Source organism: Polypterus senegalus, chromosome 14 (assembly GCF_016835505.1).
Source record: "Polypterus senegalus isolate Bchr_013 chromosome 14, ASM1683550v1, whole genome shotgun sequence".
In the NCBI taxonomy this organism is placed as follows: Eukaryota; Metazoa; Chordata; class Cladistia; order Polypteriformes; family Polypteridae; genus Polypterus; species Polypterus senegalus.
In genome coordinates, this window is record NC_053167.1 from 79,838,241 (window position 1) to 79,859,930 (window position 21,690).

Genomic DNA, 21,690 nt, shown 5'->3' on the forward strand with positions numbered 1-21,690 from the left:
ATTGTAAGAGCACTGACAGTGTTCTGACTTTTAGAAATCTGCTTCTGTGAAGTTGCTCACATGTTTCTAGATCTATGGATGGCTTAACAGTAATTTTAATTCCAAAACAACCCAATTTTCCAGAATGCCTTTTCTCTTTTGTAAGTCTAAATCTAGCAATGGCAAAAGGAGCATTATGATTTTTTGTGATGTTCATTAATATGTGAAAATAATAAGTGGTAGAAAGAATGTAATGAATTTATACATTACACCTGTAAATTGCCCTACTCATTAAGAGCTGATCAAATCTGTCAGTTTACAGTAGACATTAATTACTGTTTTACTCTTTTACTATAATGCTAAACTCATTGGGGATGACTTCATACAGAACCAACCACCTTCATACCTTCGACTCAAGTAGATCTCTGATGACAGCCACCAAGCTTATCCCATTTTTACTTCTTTCTTCTGGAAAGCGCTACCAGGTCCTCACCACTTGCTCTACCTGTTTCAAGGACAGATTCTTTCCCCAGGCCATGAGGTCACTTAACTCCCCGTAACCTGATCCTACCTGCCCTGCACTGTGTACAGTACTGTAACCACCTGCTGCTTTACATTTAATTGCACTTAATGTTACTTTTTCCACTCTTGTTTACTGTATTTATTTATACTTTGCTCGCCTACACGTTCAGGACTTCGCTACGTGCCAGCCACTTCGCGTCTCTGCAACTCGGGTTGTGAAGAGGGGGGCTGAACGCACCCCTTGGTGATGCAGTTGCTCCTCTAAAACCCCTCTTAAATGGTAATACATTGGGAAATAAATACAGTTTGCTTTTTTTTATCTCCTCTTTGCTCGATCAGCTGCTGTATTGCTGCTGCTTCCGCTGCCGCTGCCATGCCACGTGATCTGCATGTTACGTGGCGTAAGTCTGTACAGCAGCTGTCCTTTTTGCCTCACTGCCTTGTGTCTCTTCTCCCCCAGACATCCTCTGCTCCATTTGGGGGACCCACTACCGAGGCGTGCCCCAGTAAAGAGGAAGATTTTCTATTTTTTTTAATTGAGAGATGGAACTGTCCCCTCCGACTACACACAGAGCTCGATTCACTCCTGAAAGAGACTTATGTTTGTTTGAAGTGTCTGAATAACGTTTCTTTCTCTAAAATCTCCTGTGTATCTGTGCAACTCTGTGATGCAAGCGTGACAGCGTATGTGGATTTCACTTTCACCAAAGAACAAATCCTTTAATTCTTGCGGATACGCTTCTTCATTGGGAAGAAACACTACTTTCCCTGATAGCAACATGAATTAGATGATCTACAAGTCTCCAACTTAAAGTTTAAATCCGAACAATATATTCAATCTCTTTTCACTGTTCTGTTATTTCACCGAGTAATAATTTCTGTTTGTTTGCACTAATGTGATTTTTACTATCATTTTTTGGAGACTTTTGAATTTTCGTATTTCCATTATATCTAACCTGCTCTACATGTGTATCATGCCAACGTTTTTGAATTCTTTACGATGTTCTACTTTGTCATCTACTCTTTGTCTCGCGGGATGTGAAAGTGTCTCTCTGAGAAAGTCTCATCTCATCCCAAGATTTTTTTATATAATAGATAGATATTTATCTCCTGCTACTCTTATGTATTTACTGTATTTATTTATACATCGCCAGAACAGTGGCACTAGAATTTCACTATGCTCATGTAGCTTAAATGACAATAATGATAATCAATCTATAATCTAATCTCTAAATTGGTGTCTTATTTTCACTGCTTTTTTTATTGATTATACTGAAAGAGATATGATACTATCTACTTCACAGACCCTTTGTTTTTTAAAATAAATTTACTTATTTATTTAAATATATGCATTCAGGGATTCTCACACAGGCCTGTTGAGCCCAAGTCCAGAGGTCCAAAGGTTATGATTATCTGTCATGAAAATTAAACAAACTAAAATTGAAAGTAACTATATATATTTGAAGTTATTCTCTGTAATGGCCATAGACGGGTAACTGATGAATAACTTGAGCTTTGATTGCATTGTTAATGAATTTGAGAGTCAAAAATGAAGGCAGAAGCTTCCTTGGGGTAGGCCAACTGATCAATGAATTGTCATTCTACATTTCTTGTTTTCTACTGTAGTTAGAGCTGGTGATAGGAGTTGGCTTATAGTTGTAGGATGAGTTAGGATATTAAATGAAGATGAAGGTTATAACATTATTGTTTAACAGCCGTCCCCCGCGGCTCCACCCACGTAGTAGTGAAAAAGAACAGCAAGGAGGGCCCTGCCCGGCTCCCCACTCCTGACGTCATGCTTGCCCCTCTCTTTGGCCTGCAACCTTTGTCTCAAATTAGCACGAATATATCGCTCCTGGAAGCAAACTATGATTCTTAGCATGATAAAAAGACTCGCAAAATCAACTGGAATGCTCAAACAAATTATGGAAAAAAAAACAGATCTAAATCCTTGAAGAAGTTCTCTCATGAAAAGCAGACATACAGGCAGACAGGCAGATGTTGCATTTTATATATAAAGATAGCTCAACAGAATCACTCAGGTACACCTCACTAGATGTTTAGAGCACAGCTTATGAGCGTCAGAAAAGTCCAATGCTTCTCCATTTATTTAACTTTATCAATTCCTGTCTCAGTCCAAGTGAACTATTGACTGTGGTTTTACTGACCACTTGTGGGGAAGGAAGGCACCAAACAACAATCACGTTATTCCCCAATAGGTGCTGTCACTGGATTTTACCATATTTGGGGTTTATTACTAAATGTAAAGTATGTAGAAGTTATTGTGTTATTCACCAGTTTCCAGCTCTTTATGTTAAATACGTTAATCTCAACACAAATTATTGCTGTGTAAATTATGCAATATGTGCTATCTACTCAGCAAATACAGTAATCCCTCCTCGATCGCGGGGGTTGTGTTCCAGAACCCCCTGCGATAGATGAAAATCCACGAAGTAGAAACCATATGTTTGTATGGTTATTTTTATATATTTTAAGCCCTTATAAACTCTCCCTCACTGTTAACATTATTAGAGCCCTCTAGACATGAAATAACACCCTTTAGTCAAAAGTTTAAACTGTGATCCACGACAAGACAGAGATGACAGTTCCTTCTCACAATTAAAAGAATGCAAACATATCTTCTCTTCAAAGGAATGTGTGTCAGGAGCAGAGAATGTCAGAGAGAGAGAGAGCGAGAAAAGCAAACAATCAAAAAAACAATACGTGCTGTTGGGCTTTTAAGTATGGGATAAAGCGGCGCAAAGAAGGGAGCAATGTGAAGGTAGTCTTTCAGCATTTTTTACAGGAGCATCCATATCCTCTAGGCAAACAGCCTCTGTGCAAACAGCCCCTCTGCTCACACCCCCTCCGTCAGGTGCAGAGAATGTCAGAGAGGGTGAGATAGAGGCAGAGACAAGAAAACAATCAAGCACCGAGCGGGAAACATATCTTATATCATTGAGGAGTTTTAGTTAATATGTAATACGTGCTCTGATTGGGTAGCTTCTAAGCCATCCGCCAATAGCGTCCCTTGTATGAAATCAACTGGGCAAACCAACTGAGGAAGCATGTACCATAAATTAAAAGACCCATTGTCCGCAGAAATCCACGAACCAGCGAAAAATCTGTGATATATATTTAGATATGCTTACATTTAAAATCCGCGATAGAGTGAATCCGCGAAAGTCGAAACGCGATATAGCGAGGGATCACTGTACAGTAATTAGACTGAGTACAGTGAGTTTGATTCCCTATAAATACAAAATAAACATCGACATTTGTTTGAATAGTGGAAAAAAATTAACAAACAGAATAAAGTCTGGGTGACATTGTGGCGTAGTGGGTAGCACTGCTGCCTTGCAGTAAGGCAACCTGGTTTCGCTTCCTGGGTACTCCCTGTGTGGAGTTTGCATGTTCTCCCCGTGTCTGTACTCTGGTTTCCTCCCACAGTCCAAAGACATGCAGGTTAGGTGCATTGGTGATCCTAAATTGTCCCTAGTGTGTGTGTGCGTGCCCCATGGTGGGCTGGCACCCTGCCCAGGGTTTGTTTCCTGCTTTGTGCCCTGTGTTGGCTGAGATTGGCTCCAAAAGACCCCTGTGACCCTGTAGTTAGGATATAGCAGGTTGGATAATGGATGGATGGAGAATAAAGTCTGAAACAATTCAAATGAAAACATAATGTGTTACAATTATTTTCTTCATTATTTCTTACATTTATATTTCTCAATAGAGTCTTTCCTTTAAAACAAATGCAGTTGTTCAGGTGCATTTTAGTTACAAAATATTTGAATGGCAATTTTCTGTAACATGAACCATTGAGTAATTTTAGAATTTACCTGCAAGTCTATTAAAAGATGAGTGCAACAAACAGTATATCAAAAGAAAGAAGGCAAGATAAAATGATGTAAAAATAATATAAAACAATGAACTGACAATAAGTTACATTTATAACCCTAATACACAATACAAAATGAAGACTTGAGTGTTTATTTGTAGTATTTTCTTACTCAAGTGTGACAAATATAAGTTGTTTTTGGTGTTTAATGTTGAATAATTAACATTAACGTCGCCAATACACTGTAACGCACATCTTAGTCTGAATACAACAGAGAAATGACAGACGCCCACCTTTTCTGGCTCAGTTAACTCTACTGAGCTGCTGACATTCATGTAAACATTATTTCTTATTTTTATAGTTTTTCAAAAGAGATGGCTCAGAGTGTATATGCTGTATTTTTTACTGTTTGATTTATTAAAATTATCTTAAAGACGACTTTAGTTTTAGTGCAGAAAGCAATTGTGCAAAAGAAAGGCAAACAGTTTCAAAGTCTTCAGCCTCAAGTTAGAGACCCCTTTATAACCAGATGGTTTCTTAAGTGGACTTAAATTGGGAAAAATAAAATCCTGTCCTTCTGAGTATAAATCTATAATTTTAGTGAAAAACGGGAGGTTCCTCACCCACCAACAAGGATACATGTTAAAGTCAACACAAAATGCTGGATTTCTACCACATAGTGGACTTTGTTTCCAAGGATGAAATGATTGATTCTTTGTTTTCTGAGACCCATTGATTAAACGTTTTTATCTCTGGGCAGAGGGTTGCTGTCATTGCTATATTCATTTTTTGAGATCCCTTTTTCCAGAACTGAAACATATTTCCAAGGTCCTGACTCCCGGGAATTGTAGAAGAATCCACAAAGGTTTTTACGGAAATCTGTAGGCAGAATAGAGGAGTACAGTTGAAAGAGGATGACGCCTCTTGTCTGTTCACCTTTACATTTAGTTGACTAATATATGCTAACTATATCTGTAAATTTGAAAGGAACAGCATTAGTAATTATATAAATGTAATTATTATGAAAAACAATTCATACATGCAATAACCAACTTTGATTCAGTTGAGGAGACTGCACATACTGTATCTAGCTATCTGAATGACTGACTTAGTAAGATTATTATAAGAACATAATAATAAAATGCAGCTTTAACCCAGGATACCCCAATGCCAAATTTGAATGTCACTGAATATCTGCATAGTCCTGCAGAGTGGTCTTCTCAAGGAGTGTGGTCAGCACACAACACAATAGTTTCTAGCTTAAGGGAAAGGAAAAATCTTGCTAGACTGCAGACTGAGAAAACTAAGGAAAAGGATGGGAAGTCCTTGTGAATTATGCTGAGCAGCAGGATGCCACCATTTAGAATTTATGTGCAAATCAATTAAAAGATGAGTGCAACATGCCATATCAAAAGTGTCAATTCACCTCAGGGTAGTGAAAGCATCCTCAATATGTGGCCTCACATGCCTACCATCAGGGGTTGGGAGTCTAATCTGTGCTCTTGACTTCATTGCTTCAGACTTGATGAGCATGTTGCCAGCTTTCAGATAGATCCAATGCAGACTGACAGGTAATAAGGATGAAATTACAGTAAAGGAGGAAGCTACTTAGGCTCTAGTGTGTTTTGGCAAAGGCAGCTTGTCCATTTATCAGACCTGGACACCTGGCCCTTTCAGAAAATATCTGGGTCGTGATTTCTGTAAAAGAAGATGCTTCCAGAGAACACTGACTGTAACCTTGTGGTCCTATAAGTCTGAAAAGCTGCCCATCACCCGGAGATGACTGTATAAAGAACAAGTGCAGCTCATATTTTATAGGAAGAGGATGACAGAACTATATACAAAGGAAAAAAGGGCATAAGGGAAAAGCACAAGGAAGTTAGGAGACAAAGAGCACAGCAGAGCAATTGAACCAGCTGCCTCTCACTTTAAGCAGGATTAACTCAAGTTTAGGTAGGTCCATGTTGAATCCCTGTTGCTGTGCTTTCTCCAGTTTAAAAAATAAACTTATACCTCGCATTCTTACATTTACCAATGTCTCTTAATCCATATGGGATTCTCTTGATAAGGCTAGGCCAGCCCCTGTTATAACAGAATGAAATCCCTAAGTAAACCAGAGAAATATACTCTTAGATTTCGAAAACTCATATTTTATATTGTTGATTGCATACTATCCAAAGTCATATATTACCCTACAAACAATGAGAAAGAACTTATACTTTATAACACATATTAACTAGGCTCACAGTATATGTTTTATTTTGAAAAAAATGTTATCTTTATATTTCTTTACCCTGGCATCCTTGAATTGTTTGGGATAGAGAAACTGTGTTAAGATGCAGGCATATTCTTCAATTGTCAGTCTCTCTGCGGAGACAGGACAGCTCTTTCCAATCCAGGTTTGGGAATTCTGAAACAAGGACGCCACAATGGATCCAACTTGTTTGACACTCATACTGTCCATGGATGTTTCTCCCATTGGAATTGCTGCAAGAAAGATGTAAAAACTTTAAAAGAAATATTCAGTTTTTAGTGTAACTTCAGTTTGACTGCAGTATGAGGACTGTTCCAGTGAAACATGCTAGCGAGCTACTTTAGAGCTCTACATAGTGAACCATGGAGAAAGCAGTTGAGCTGAAGGGAAACAGCAAAAGCTGAACAATTGGCTGTTCGGGTTGATGAAAACTTGAACATTATATATTATTCAATATTCCAAAATTGGTGATACTTGGAGGAAGTGAATATAGTAATGTACTGTTACTGTACAAGTCAGAAATTAAATTCCTAGTGGATTTTAAGAGTATGCTACTTTACAGACCATCATTTGAGAAGCACTTAACCATTTCTCAGTTGTTCTTTATTGACTGTACAATACCTTTGTCATATATTCTGTTTTCACTGTACAATTCCATCCATCCATCCCGCTATATCCTAACTACAGGGTCACGGAGGTCTGCTGGAGCCAGTCCCAGCCAACACAGGGCGCAAGGCAAGAAACAAACCCTGGGCAGGGTGCCAGCCCACCACAGGGCACATGCACACACACACACGGGACAATTTAGAATCACCAATCCACCTAACCTGCATGTCTTTGGACTGTGGGAGGAAACCCACGCAGACACGAGGAGAACATGGAAACTCCAGACAGGAAGCGAACCTGTGTCTCCTAAGTGCGAGGCAGCAGCGCTACCACTGCGCCACCGTGCTGCCCTCTGTACAATTCATATAACACAATTTCTCAGTTTTAACAATATATGATATGTTGTGTTTGTACTATTTATACATGATTTGTAAATCATTGCATTCTGTTTTTAATTACATTTTACACAGCATCCCAAATTTTTTGGAAACAGGGTTGTACATTATAGAGCAGGGTACCGATATATGAAGGAAAGAACAAAAGTAAAGAATCAAGGAAATTATAACTATAGTCAAACCAATTATTTTGAGAAACTAATATCTTTTCTAATATAAAGAATCAAATGAAGGAAATACATTTCACAAGACAAAAAGTATACAACACAAACATTTTTTGAACAATTGTATTGTCCATCCATCCATTTTCCAACCTGTCATACCTGAACACAGGGGTCTGCTGGAGCCAATCCAGGGCAGGAACCAACCCACTACAGGACAATTTAGGATTGCCAATGCACCTAAACTGCATGTCTTTGGACTGTGGGAGGAAACCCACGCAGGCACGGGGAGAACATGCAAACTCCAGACAGGAAGCGAACCTGTGTCTCCTAACTGCGAGGCAGCAGCGCTACCACTGCACCACCGTGCCGCCCCAATTGCATTGTAATGGAAGTAAAATATAAAATGAAAGAAGACAATGAAGAGAAGATAACTTTATAGATGATTCTAGAACATTTTTTAGATTTTGGTATTTGATAAATCTATCTTCACTTTCTTATTTCACCTTTACAATTCATTCAAAATGATTTTTGTGTTGTAAAATGTATTTCCTTGATATGATTCTTTACATTAGAAAAGATAATGGTAATTTTTCAAAATAATTTCTTTGACTATAGTCATAACCTCTTCAGTTATTTTCTTTTTTTTTTCCTTTCCTTCACATATCAGCAAACCCTTCTAGAATATAAATAATAAACATAAGGCCTTATTTAATTTCTGTTTAGATTTTTACCTTTAAACTTTGGACAGTGGTGTAGCATAGCATAGCAGCATTTTAAAAAAATTAAGATCTCAGATATCCCCATTTCACACACAATATGTGCTTGTGGCTCAGCTTGACTGTGAACAAGTCAGATTGTGCTGAAAGGCCATGAATGTTTCTGTTTGTCAGTGCGTCAAAGCTCAGCTCTCATTTAAATAAACTTCTTGTGCTCATTCGGCAGCATCACCTGCCATGAGTAAAAACGTCTTCACCACATTTCCAGGAATCCGGGATTCATGCTACTCTGTGAAACAGTTTGGTTCAACCAAACCATGCTATCAAAATACACATCCAACTGATTGCTGCTGCTAAAACCCCAACACTGAAGCCTTTCCCTATATAACTGTCTTGCGCTCTCCTCAGAACTTTTGTGATTGGTGCTCCTGTAAAACTAACTGCACCTCTTGAAATAACAGAGATCATAACGAGAGAGAAAAGCTGTGCAGCCTTAAATGGTGGCAAAGGTATTGAAGACATAACAATGGTTCAATTAACGAGAACGCTCAGAGCTAGTGATGTGCACTGGAATGGGAGGTGTGCTTTGAGAATGGTATGGTGTTGACCACAAACCAGGCCTACATATAACAAATTGCATGGCCGGCTGCATCACTTGTCCTGTCATCCTACCTGTTCATTACATAAAAGACAGAGACACTGCACAAAAGACCTGATGGCTAACAATCGTGTGGTGGACCCAGCTGTGACTCTGAATCTCACTGGTAGGAGCCATTTCAACTTACACATACCGGCTATCAAAGACCGAAGGATCTATGACTCTTGTTGGGCCTTTCCCTTAATTACAAAAAATTTAAGATGCTTTCAGACCTTACATAAGATGGCCAACATGGCATCACATGGTGTGCACCTGTGCCTTAGCATCTCTACTTAAGCAACAGTTCAGCCAGGTCTTGACAGCTTGTCTTACCGATCTTATAGCAGTTTGAGCCAGTTGGCTGAATGGCTGTGAGGAGGTTTTCATAATAGTATGGTGTGATGATCTCTGTTTTGGGTAAGCCCAGCTCGTTCATATAGTCATTAATGCAGGCTTTGGCATCCAAATGTCTGGCTGGTAGTCCGAACCTCCTGTGCACATGGTGACTTCCATGAAATACCACATGCTTTATATTGTTCTCTTTACAAGCATTTGCAATCCGATATCCATACTGGATTTCTTTCTGAAAAGCATACAAAAACAGTCAGTTTTTCTGTACATGCAAAATGACTTGAAAATACATGTACATACAATCTCTTTTTAATTCACACTGGCACTGTTAAGCAATCATATGAGCTGTTAAAAGAATCTTACAGTAATAAAATTACCTTCTTTTAGAAACTGCTAATGATTTTAAAAACATATGATAGCAAATTTACATTCAGTTCCTGACTGACTTTAAGATCATTGGAGTGTCAATAAATCTGTTTGAAACTGAGTCAGTAAGCATGTATGAAAGAATAAGAATGTGTTGATTACATGGCATTATAAAAGTAAGGAGCATAAGGCTGATGCTCATTATGAAAGGCTCTCTACAAATGCTAAACATGCTAATCTCTTATATATATTTCTCTTCTGGTTCGTCCTGCTTCCTCTTCAAACCCAGTCCCCCCACACGCAGCCCACACGGCATTTCTCGATTCCTATTCGTCCTCTTCCAAACCCTTCCCCAGGTAGCCTGTGGCCTCCCATAGAGCCCCACGCCACTTTTCTTGAGTCCTATTCCTCCTTTGGACTACTGCATTCCCCGTTCCTCTCTTATGACCCCATTGGTGTCACATCACCGTCCGATATCTAGCCTGACCGCGTGAACTTTCACTTTGGCCATGTCTGTACCTGGGAGTCTTTTCCGTAGCCTGCTACAGGAAGGTACTCTCTCAACCATTGCCATTGGTTTCACTCCTTGCTATTTTTGTTATACTGCCATGTTTGTTTCCAAAGCCTTTGTTATAAAAAGAACACTAGTATCTTTTCCGTCGACGGGTTTTTGTACAACGTCATCCGTATTCCGGGATCCGGCAACTGCCTGTTCCTATCAATGGGTTATTTCTTGACACAAATAGTTGACGAAGGCAATGCATTCTCACTATGACATAGGACAGTAGATTTTGTTGCTTCACATTGGGACAGATTTGGAGACGTTCTTCCTATTATTCTTTCCAACGCACGTCGAGTTATCACAACAAGTCAAGAGTACTATCAATACATGGCAACTTCTATTTTCCGAGATTAGATCTTTCAACTCATTATCTAGGGCGGCACGGTGGCGCAGTGGTAGCACTGCTGCCTTGCAGTTAGGAGACCCGGGTTCGCTTCCCGGGTCCTCCCTGTGTGCAGTTTGCCTGTTCTCCCCATGTCTGCGTGGGTTTCCTCTGGGTGTTCTGGTTTCCTCCCAAAGACATGCAGGTTAGGTGGATTGGCGATTCTAAATTGGCCTTGGGGTGTGTGTCCTGCCCTGTGTTGGCTGAGATTGGCTCCTGTGACCCTGTGTTTGGATTCAGCGGGTTGGAAAATGGATGGATGGACTATGGATTATCTTTCATCTCCAGCAAAACACCTATTCACAACTACGTCTTTCAAGAATTATTTCTTTCTTCTTGATTTCTGAATTCCTTTCTTACCATTTTACGTTCCTATTCTTATACCGCCGGTGGGTGTCCACTAGTATACCTTAAACTTGCTTTTTTAAAAAAAAACTGTTGTGATGTAGCAGCAAACAAAATTGGCAATGGTGTGAAATCTCTAAAATTGAGCCTCAAAGCAGGCTAGAATCCTAAGTGTCAGTAGATCTGTTTGAAACTGAGTCAGTAAGCGTGAGTGAAAGATAAGAATGTGTCGATAACACTGGATTAGAAAAGTAAGGAGCATAAGGCTGGTGCTCATCATGAAAGGCTTTCTACAAATAAAGACAAGTTAATATACCTTCAACTTTCTTTTCTTAAAAATTGTTGTGATTCAGCAGCAAACAAAAACGTTAATGGTGTAAAATACCTAAAACCGAGCCAAACAGGTGCTTGTTGCTGCCTCTTCTTTTACGCAGAGGCTCTCAGCACCAATAAGTTAGCAATATCTGAAAGTGAAGTGCACTGCAGTGGTCCGTTTATTTTTATTTTTTGTTCCGACTGACTGCCAAAATGGAAGATTAAGACTTCTAAAACTAAAAGAAAATAAGTAGGTCTTTTACAATAAGGTGATGGAGATTTTCATGGTGAAGGACAGGAGCATGGACTTCATTTACAAATAAAGGTAAGACCATAAATGGTTTTCAATTTTATAAAAAAATGGGATCAGACTAAGAAAAAAACAATCCAATACCTGTATTTAAAAACTAAATTTTGACCTCAAATAAACTATTCTTTTGTTTTTCTTGTTATCCTTTTATTGACAAGTCTGTATTAAAATTGATGAAAGCATCAGAATTAAAAACTTTTAAAAACAACTAAATAATCCAATAAAGGTTAAAATCAAAATCCATTTTTTTTTGTATACCACTCTATACTTTCATTTGTATTGAGTCAGTATGAATTGTGGAATTGCAAATGTGCTTTCTGTCTCGCTGCTATAAATGTAACGTTCTTTCTTAGCCAAATATGTACCTTACCAGTCTATGTGTGTGTAAAGAGTGCTGATGAGATATGAAACATAACCAGTAGTCAATGTGCATGCTGCCAGTTGAATAACGATTAAGCTACTCTTTTGTCTCTATGAAAAGTTATGGTTTTTACAAGTCATTCCATTTAAAAATGATGGAGGTCACTGTTCTATTGGGAATGTTTTGTAGCTTTCCTCAGATGTGCCTTGACACAATCTTGTCTCTAAACTCTGCAAGCAATTCCTTCAACCTCATGGCTGGATTGTTGCCCCGATACACGTTGTTAACTGTGGGACAGTCAATAGTCAGCTGTGTGCCTTTCCTAATCCTTTCAAATCAATTCAACTGACCACTGGTGGTCTCCAAACAAGGTGTATTACCATCTCAATGATGACCATAGGAATAGGATGCACCTGAGCTAGACTTGAAAGTGTCACAGCAAAGGGTCTGAATACTTGTGCTAATATTAGATTTTGGTTTTTTTTATATTTAACAAATTTGCAAAAAATGTCTAATATCCTATTTTCACTTTGGTTGTCATTCTGGGGTATTTAGTGCTGTTTTAAAAATGAATGTAATCAATTTTAGCATTAGGCTTATATGTAGAAAAGTGTGAAAGAAGTGAAGGGGTCCGAGTACTTTCTGAAGGCACTTTAAATATACTGTACTCTGCGTGTTAAATAACTTTTTTATACAGACAGGAGATAAGCCAAGTACTTTGGTTATTCGTTTAAAAATAAGCATTTAAATAATTCATTTAAGAATATATATATAAATAGAAAGAAATTGGTAACACAGCTTTCAAATAACTGTTTATAACAAAATCCACTAAGCCTGATTAACATTTCCTAAAATTATTTGAAGATATCTGTATATCAATAAAAATGTATTTAAATCAATTTTCAGAAAATATCTTAATTTGATTTACATATACCTTAATTACTTACAAAGATATCTTTAAACAGATTTAGAGACATCTTTAAAAATGGCAATTTATCTTTTTTTATAATTTGGCTCTCCATAGCCCTATAGAAGTCAGAGTCTTGATTAACTGATATCTTAAAAGTGTCAAAATAGATTGATTACATTAGGGACCTGCAAATTAAGATTCAGGGTAACAAATACCTGTAAGGGGTCCCTCGCTGTGAAGTCAGTAATGGTTCCTGCATAGCATCTGCTAGCTCCTTTCAGTGCCTCCTGGATGCTTGAGGGACTGTCCAAGTCCACGGTTACTATTTCAGTGCCCATTGCTTGTAGCTTTTGTGCTAGGTAGCTGTTAGGGTCTGTCACTAAAGGGCGCACCTTGAAAGTGCCCATCTGGAGAAGCCTCAAGGCAACACTGTGCCCCTCAGGACCATCGGCACCAAACACGGTTACTATCTCCATTGCCTGAAAGGTAAACAACCTAATAAATGTATTTAATTTTTCACACACACACACACAGATATATATATATATAGAGAGAGAGAGTGCCTTGACATAGAGAGAGAGAGAGAGAGGGAGACCAGCTAGAGAATTATAATTACATGAAAGTAGCAGCAGAGTAGCATTTTGGAAACTTCTAATTTTATCTTAACATTTTGCCCATATTAAATCACTAGGAATTGATGAGCTATGATGGACTAAATGGTCGGGACCCAACTAAACCTTAAATATTCTTCTTATGAAAGTAAGCCATACAAAACAGGACGATGATGATGATAAACATTAACGAATACAGTTCATAAAGTTCAACAAGTGAACCAATTGCCAGAAAATGGTAGTGGTGAAGTTTAGCCACTAGGTGGCACCAAACCACCGACTACTTTACTTTAGCACTGTCACACGCTCGAGTTCATTCATTCGGTATCAACAGCAGCCACTTAATCCAATTGCGTGGAGACGAGGAAAAACTTTTAAAAAATCAATAGTTACCTTTTTATCAATTTATTATATTGTTATATCAGGAAAAGCAGTTACTAGAAAGTCAGAAAACATGTTAACAAACAATAAACCTCTACGCAAGGCAAAATATTTTATGAATAATTGTCCGTTGTAATGGGGTAATTAATCTGTGTTACTTAAAAGAATGTTTAAAATGACTACATAATAGATATAGGTCTGACAGATTTAAATGAAATTGAGCTTATAGTCATAATGGATACAGAACTAACTCCTTCAAATAAAATGTATTTTATTGTTACAGTTCCATATATGAAGTAGATTCAACATCTATACACAACATGTACAGTATATAGAACTGTTCAAAAGTCTTACTTTAGCGTTTATTCTAATGTTACAGTATAAGGTGTTCTAATGAGAAATTAAACATATAGAGCCTAGATAAATAACATTTAAAAATATTTTCTTAGGTGGCCTAATATTGTTCCACAGTACTGCAGTATATGTACACTTCTAACCTGCTTAATCCAAGTAGCCATCCAATCTTAGGAGCATCAGATGTGATGTAGAAGACAACCCTTGACAGGACAACAACCCACCACTGGTCACATTTACGCTCACAGTGACCAATTTGAAGATGCCAGTACAATTAACACACATGACTTTGGGATATGGGAGGAAAGCTAGAGTGTGTGTTTATGGTACGTATACACACACACACACACATAGATATACAGTATGTCTGAAATGCTGTGCACTTGTGTTCACAAGTTTCACTGTGGAGTCATTTTCATGATGAATAATTGTAATGTATGTGGTTACACATATTAAAGAGTGTCTGGAACATTTCTAAATAATCATGTTAGGATTTGAGGAGGTTTTTTAACCTGCATGGAACCACCTGCTTTTATTTTCCGGGCAAACATATTTTAATCTTAATATTATTCTAAACTTGTACTCAGTTCTGATATTCAAATGCGCATTGATTGACCGATTTAAAGGTTAAAATTAAACATTTAGATTCCAGACATAGGGATGTGTGCTTGACGAATGATGCTTTTTCAAAATTTTTATTACTCATTCAAACATCCTCTTTAAAATTCACTAAATCCAGTCCAGGCAAGGAGCCGGAGGCTGTCCTGTTAATTGTGTCAATCTAGGCTAATCAGCATTAGCCTTATAAAATATATGTATATTATCCATCCATCCATTTTCCAACCCGTTGAATCTGAACACAGGGTCACAGGGGTCTGCTGGAGCCAATCCCAGCCATCACAGGGCGCAAGGCAGGAACCAATCCCGGGCAGGGCGCCAACCCACCGCAGGACACACACACACACACTACGGAAAATTTAGAATCGCCAATCCACCTAACCTGCATGTCTTTGGACTGTGGGAGGAAACCGGAGTACCCGGAGGAAACCCACGCAGACACGGAGAACATGCAAACTTCACGCAGGGAGGACCTGGGAAGCGAACCCGGGTCTCCTAACTGCGAGGCAGCAGTGCTACCACTGCGCCACCGTGCCGCCCTATGTATATTATATATTAACTTATATATATATACATACATACACAGGTGATGTGAAAATGTGACGTGTTTTATGCTTCCGCCTCACACCTTCTGAAGAGTCAGTTCAAATCAAGACCTGCTCACCGTGGGCAGTGAGCATGCATGGGATTTTTCTCTGAGTCCTCCATTGCTCGTCACACATTAGGTTATTTGGTGAGTCTAATTAGGTCCAGTACGATGTGTGTAAAAGTGGTTGTTTCCTGCCTTACATTAAGTACTCACCACCCTGAGGCTGTAGTTGCATTAAGTGTGATAGAAAATAGATGTCTTTTTTTTTTTTTAAATGACTAAAATATTACCAGGAAAACAAATAAAATCCAGGCTTTCATTTCCTTAACTTGCCAGCAGCATCTTACATTAGTAATTTACTCACAACTTGACTCACTGCCAGTTACATTAATGAGCTGGCAAAGAACCAAAAAGTTCTCCTTTCCATTACCAAAAATGGAAAAATAGTAAACGGCTTAAAAACATTTTATCATTAGCTTTTGTTGTCACTAAATACTTCATAAGTCATTTGATTAGTTTCTCTTCAGATAGTTACTTACTGTTCTGATAAAGGTAGCCGGCTTCCTGTAGCATGCAGTTGTGTTTGCTGGCCTCTCAAAAGTAAAATGCTGCCTCTTCTGTTTTCACTCTGCTTCTATGGTAACTTGTATGGCAGGGCTACCTCCTGTTGACAATTGAAACAAAAGTAGTCTAACATCTCAAACAATAGGCTTAGGGAGTTCCTGTCCAAGATCTACTCAAGTCAGTGATGGGTCTGCCCTCATGGGTGTGCCTGGTCAGCCTGACTCCCTGGAGGCACCACAAGGACAGCAGGTGCCTAACCAGATCTCCACTGAGCACACAGACAGAGGCACAGAATTGTACTTATTTTGTTCAACTGAAGAAGTTGAGGATTCAACACATTATATACAGAACTTTTTTTTTGGTTTAGTTTACTTTTAAAAGAAATTCCTAATATTTGAAGTGAATTTTACCAAATGAAAAACATCATTTCAAATTAACTAAGCAGCTAACTGTGAACTCAAATTCTACTATTGCCTCACTGTTGTGAATCTGATCAAGATGGACATACAGTAGTTTAACACATGCATTCTTTATTATATTTATGGTGCAGGTGGTACTGGCACACCTGGAGGGTATAGATATTGTCACACACATGCGATTAGGAGAGGGCTCAGTGGACCAAGTAGAGGTAATTACCCACCAGGCCAGAGGGTGGCGGGGTGCTCTAAACCTATTTCTGTTATCTCTGCAGACCAAATACGGGGAAACCTACCTGATTTAACGTCACTTCCGGCGCCCAGAAAGATGGCACTTATGGTTCCAGCACCCAGGAAGACGTCACTTCTGGGCTCCGGATCCCAATATGATGTCACTTCCGGTTCCGGCCAGATGACATCACTTCTGGTTGCCAACCTATAAAGTCTCCACATGCTAAAACCTGATCAGTTCAGTCTTGGAACTCAAACCAACCACATTTCTCTTTTGTTTTCAATATCCTTTTGCTGCCAGGGACAATATACGGGTGGCTGCCCCAAACCTTTTTTTGTGCGTTGAGACTACTTCTTTTACAATATGTATGTGCAGATGCTATTCTTAGACTTAAGCTCTAGATTTAATACAATTATCCCTCATCACCTCATAGAGAAGTTTGCTCTAATTGACCTGGAAAACCCCTCTGCAGTTTGATACTAGTCTTACACACAGACAGACAGACAGACCCCATTGGAAACGATACATGAAATACAATCTCTCTGAGCACTGGTGTCCCCCAAGGCTGCATCCTGAGTCCTCTACTTTGATGGCCATTGACTGTTTCACCAGGTACAGCACAAGCCATATCATTAAGTTCACATATAGACCTCATCAGCGGTGATAACAAGATGGCTTACAGAGACGAGGTCTATTGGTGTGAGAACAATAACATGACCCTGAATGTCGATTAAACAAAGGATACCATTGTTATCTCCAGGAAGAACCATGCCACTCACATTTCTCTCTCTATCAACGGCTCCATTGTGGAGTCAGTCAGGAGCACAATGTTCCAGACAGTGGAGTTAGCAAATGATCTCACCTTTACCCAACACACCTTCTCCCTGGCCAAGAGAGGAAATGAAACAACTGCACTTCCTGTGGCACATAAGAAGAACTTGTCTTCCCCCTACCATAAAGAGTGGACTGACCACCTGCACCTCTGTCTGGTATGATGACTATACAGCCTTAAGACTGGATTTTCCAGCAGAGAGTAACGACAGCTGCTGATGAAATCATTGGGACATCTCTCCCTCCCACACAGAAACTCTACCACAAACGCTGCCAAAACAGGGCCACCGACAATATCAGAGACCACACTCACCGTTTTTGTTTGCCCATCCTTCCTCGAGCCAGTGGTACCAAAACATATGCTGCAGAACTACCAGATTTTATAAATGTTATGTCCCACAAGCCATTAGACTGTTAAATAATGGCCAGTCTGTTAATGCAGCACATTATATAGCTCATCTGTGCAATATGTTGGTGATTCTCTGTTGTTTAACCTTGTTATTCTAGTTGTTACTCTTGTTTACTTTTGTTGTCTATTCTCGTACATAATCGGGTTGGGTGAAATTTGTTCTGCTGCAACGCTAACAAAGTTAACCTTAAAACCTAACCATGAAAATATAGTATATTGATCTTTCTGAATAACTCTATGCCTACGTATTTATGGACTTGTGCTTTTTGCATTAAATTACATTTAGCATTGTGTTTTACAAGCTTGTAAATCTAAGTCTGCTGTTTAAAATCAAATCAAACGCAATATAACTGAGACAGCAGTGACACTTTTCGATCTTTATTCATTCATTTTTTTCACAGGCGCCCTAGTAGCACATAGTGTTATAACAATGTCTTCCCACCTAGATCTATGTTTTTCTGTTTCTGTCTACGTTTATGTTTATGTCTCCTGATTCTATGTTTTTTCATCACAATCACGTATTTCTTATAGCACAATTCTTGAACTACAGTTTTTTACATATATTTATTTTTTCTTACATCTTAACAAAAACTTATCAACTCTGCGTATCTCTACAATGTAATTACCAGTCTGGACATAACCAAATTAACTTGGTGATTGTGATTGGTGCCATGTTCCTTGACGTCACATCCCGCATAGTGCACGTTCCCTAACGCTGATAGTACAAGAGGTCATTAAATACCAACTGCTACACTTGGAAGTCACCAAAATCTGTCATTGAGGACACTGAAGAAGGTCAGTGCCATAAACGATGTTGTGAGAAGCTGAAAAAGTACAAACAGTAAAATTTAAAAGTTAAAGTTGTTGATTTGAATCAGGACGAGTCTTGTTTAATGTTCTGCTCCCAAGCTTGAATTTGACATTTCCTGCTCATCAGGAATATGGTATAGTTTTTTTGACACTTAGATTTGTTTGGCAGACGTTCTGTTATTGTTATTTAATTAGAAAATTCCTTGTATACAGTATTAAACTGTCCTGTTCCACTGACAGACTGAGGAGATCGTTCCTTCCCCACACTATGCGACTCTTCAGTTCCACCCGGGGGTTAAACGTTAATATTATACAAAGTTATTGTCTGTCTGTTATACCTTCATTGTTATCACTCTCTAATTTAATATTGTTCTTAATCAGTAGCTGCTGCTGGAGTATGTGAATTTCCCCTTCGGATTAATAAAGTATCTATCTATCTATCTATCTATCTATCTATCTATCTATCTATCTATCTAAACATGTCCATGTTTTTCTGTGTTTATTTGATTACACGGTCTGATTTTTTTTTTTTTTTTTAAAGTTAGAGTGGCAACACCGGTGGCATATTTTCAATTTACTGTGTGAGGTGTGTACACCATAGCACCGCTCCGGACACGGCTAACGCTCTAACCCAGCACTAACCTGCTCAGGGTTCTAACGTGCAGGCAGTTGCCTAAGCCATTGCGCCATCATGTCAGGCCACTTATGACATAAGAGGGTGCCATGTGGTTACTCTTACGCAGCCGTGCAGTTTCAATACTAAAATCAACCTGTCAAGCCACTTTTGGAATTTTGACCGCTAATTGCTGAAAGCGGAAGGCCGCCAACTTCGCGTTGCGGATGCTGACAGCTGATCAGTAAAAATAGGAGGCACAGATGTTTAGCTAGACTCAAGCGTCTTGGCGGAAATGAAACCGTTTGAAGGATATAAATTCTACAGCAATTTCATTGTGATATGCATCGGCATACAGTTCGTGGTGTTTTCGTTTGTTTAGAGAGCTACAGTATTAAACTAGAGTTCTGGAAAAACGGAATTGTGGCACAGCTCCATCAGTGGGGTCGAACTCCAAGACGGGTAAAGAGTTCAACGCAGACGTTCCCGTATGAGGAATTGAGGAACAAGCAGCAGTCCTCGTGGTGTTTACCGTTAATAGTCGTTCTTCGCTCTTGTCTCACTTCCTGAATGTGACAGCGTCACCCGAGCCAAGCTACTTTGTCAAAGGGTTACTTCATAACACCTGGGCTTCGGAAAGTGCTACTTAAACGAGGTTCCCATTGAGTCGTCTCAGCGCTTTGCTAGCACAACCTCTGAAGAGCACCTAAGCTTCTCACAGTTAACCTTTGCCATGGCACTGGTGGAGATTATCAGGCTCTGGGATGAAGCAGTGGCCGTAGCTGAGAAAGAAGACTGGATGGGAGCCCTTCGGCTGCTTGGTGATGTTCAGGAGCCAAACTCCAAAATTCACTTTAATATCGGCTGCCTTTGCCTGAGTAATGGGAACTTTCAAGCTGCTGAGACGGTGAGGACGCGTTTATTTTCAACAAGTGCGTGATGTTCGCGTCAAAGATGCGTAGAAAGTGAGCCCCATGCTGAGATTTAACGCTTGTAGCTTACTAATGCACTCGGGCAGTCAGCCGCACCAGACAAGGCAAGTGCTTGCGAACTAAATGAGAAGAGGCTGGCATTGCCATTTCAACGCGGCGTATACACAGCTCGTGACAGTACTCACGTTGGAAATCTACAAAGACCGTTTTATTAAAATAGTACGCTTTGCAGTTTTAATACGGATGTCTAGCACGCTGTCAAAATAAAAGTTAAATTAACAAGAAAAAGGTCATAAGTAAGATAAAGCATTTAAAATAAAGGGTTATGACGAGTATGTATGCCATTTATTTGAAGTATATGCTAGATAACATACAGATTGATGAACTAAATGGCATTTGTTAAATGTGTGTAGACCAAATAAGGACTAGTTAAAATTGTATTGCATTAAAATGTGGCAATACTTTAGAAATGCAACTTACGGTTTGCTGTGCTGCTGTAATAATCTATGAGTGAATTCTTGTGTAACACTAATGTTTTTGTACTGCAGTAACTGACTAGAATACACACAGTTACCGTACTTCACGTGTCTATAGCCTCTAAAGTGTCAACGAAAAATGACTTCAGAATTTTATGATACCATCAACCTCAGACTTCTCAGCTTTTCTACAACACAGCCATCTGCAAAAACATCAGTTAGTAAATTTATATAAAATCGTACTTACGAATAAGAGCAGCTAAGCACTAATGTCTCACAGCTCCTGCAGACTGGGATTGAACCCTGGCCTGTCACTGCCTATGTGGAGTTTGCATAGTCTTCTTGTGTCTGCGTTGGTTTCCTCTCACTTAATAATAATAATAATAATAATGGTGATGATGATGATAACGTACACTTTAGGTTAAGTGGCATCAATAAGATGACCCATGTGAGTGAGTACAAATTTCTTCCTAAAATGTGACGGTCTGACATTCAGGTCAAGGTTTGCTCCTTCGTTCTGCCTGATGCTATGAGAGTATAGGCACTAGCTTCCATCAGCCTGAAATTGTTCAATGGTGTATAGATTAAGATATGATCAAAATGAGATTATACTCTTTATTAATGTAAAACTTTAAATGGGGAATTGGATGGAATAAAGATATTTAGTTCAACTGCACATGTAAATCATTACAGATTATTTAAAAATTTCACCTACTATCATTTAGAGATTTTAACAGTATGAAAGGACCAGAACAGATTAAAGACTGATTCTAGAAAATGATATACTGATATATATATATATATATATATATATATATATATATATATATATATATATATATAT

At 38.8% G+C, this 21,690-nt stretch overlaps 2 protein-coding genes across 3 annotated transcripts in view; one reads left to right on the forward strand and one right to left on the reverse strand.

Moving 5' to 3' along the window:
- Nucleotides 1-4,513: 4,513 nt before the first annotated feature.
- On the reverse strand, nucleotides 4,514-21,155 carry LOC120514861 (nmrA-like family domain-containing protein 1). Its single transcript, XM_039735473.1, has 6 exons — nucleotides 21,094-21,155; nucleotides 16,103-16,227; nucleotides 13,226-13,489; nucleotides 9,442-9,691; nucleotides 6,630-6,823; nucleotides 4,514-5,215 (listed from the first exon to the last, which is right to left on the reverse strand). The coding sequence occupies exons 3-6, from the start codon at nucleotides 13,484-13,486 to the stop codon at nucleotides 5,006-5,008; spliced, it is 915 nt and encodes a 304-aa protein (XP_039591407.1). The 5' UTR covers nucleotides 13,487-13,489; nucleotides 16,103-16,227; nucleotides 21,094-21,155; the 3' UTR covers nucleotides 4,514-5,005.
- Nucleotides 19,671-21,690, forward strand: part of ncf2 (neutrophil cytosolic factor 2) — a 34,763-nt gene continuing 32,743 nt past the window's right edge. The window contains exon 1 of one of the 2 annotated variants that reach the window (XM_039735472.1): nucleotides 19,671-20,345. In XM_039735472.1, the coding sequence (XP_039591406.1) occupies nucleotides 20,172-20,345 (174 nt within the window). In that variant the 5' untranslated portion in view covers nucleotides 19,671-20,171. The remainder of the gene's footprint in view (nucleotides 20,346-21,690) is intronic. The other variant, XM_039735471.1, reaches the window with a different exon arrangement.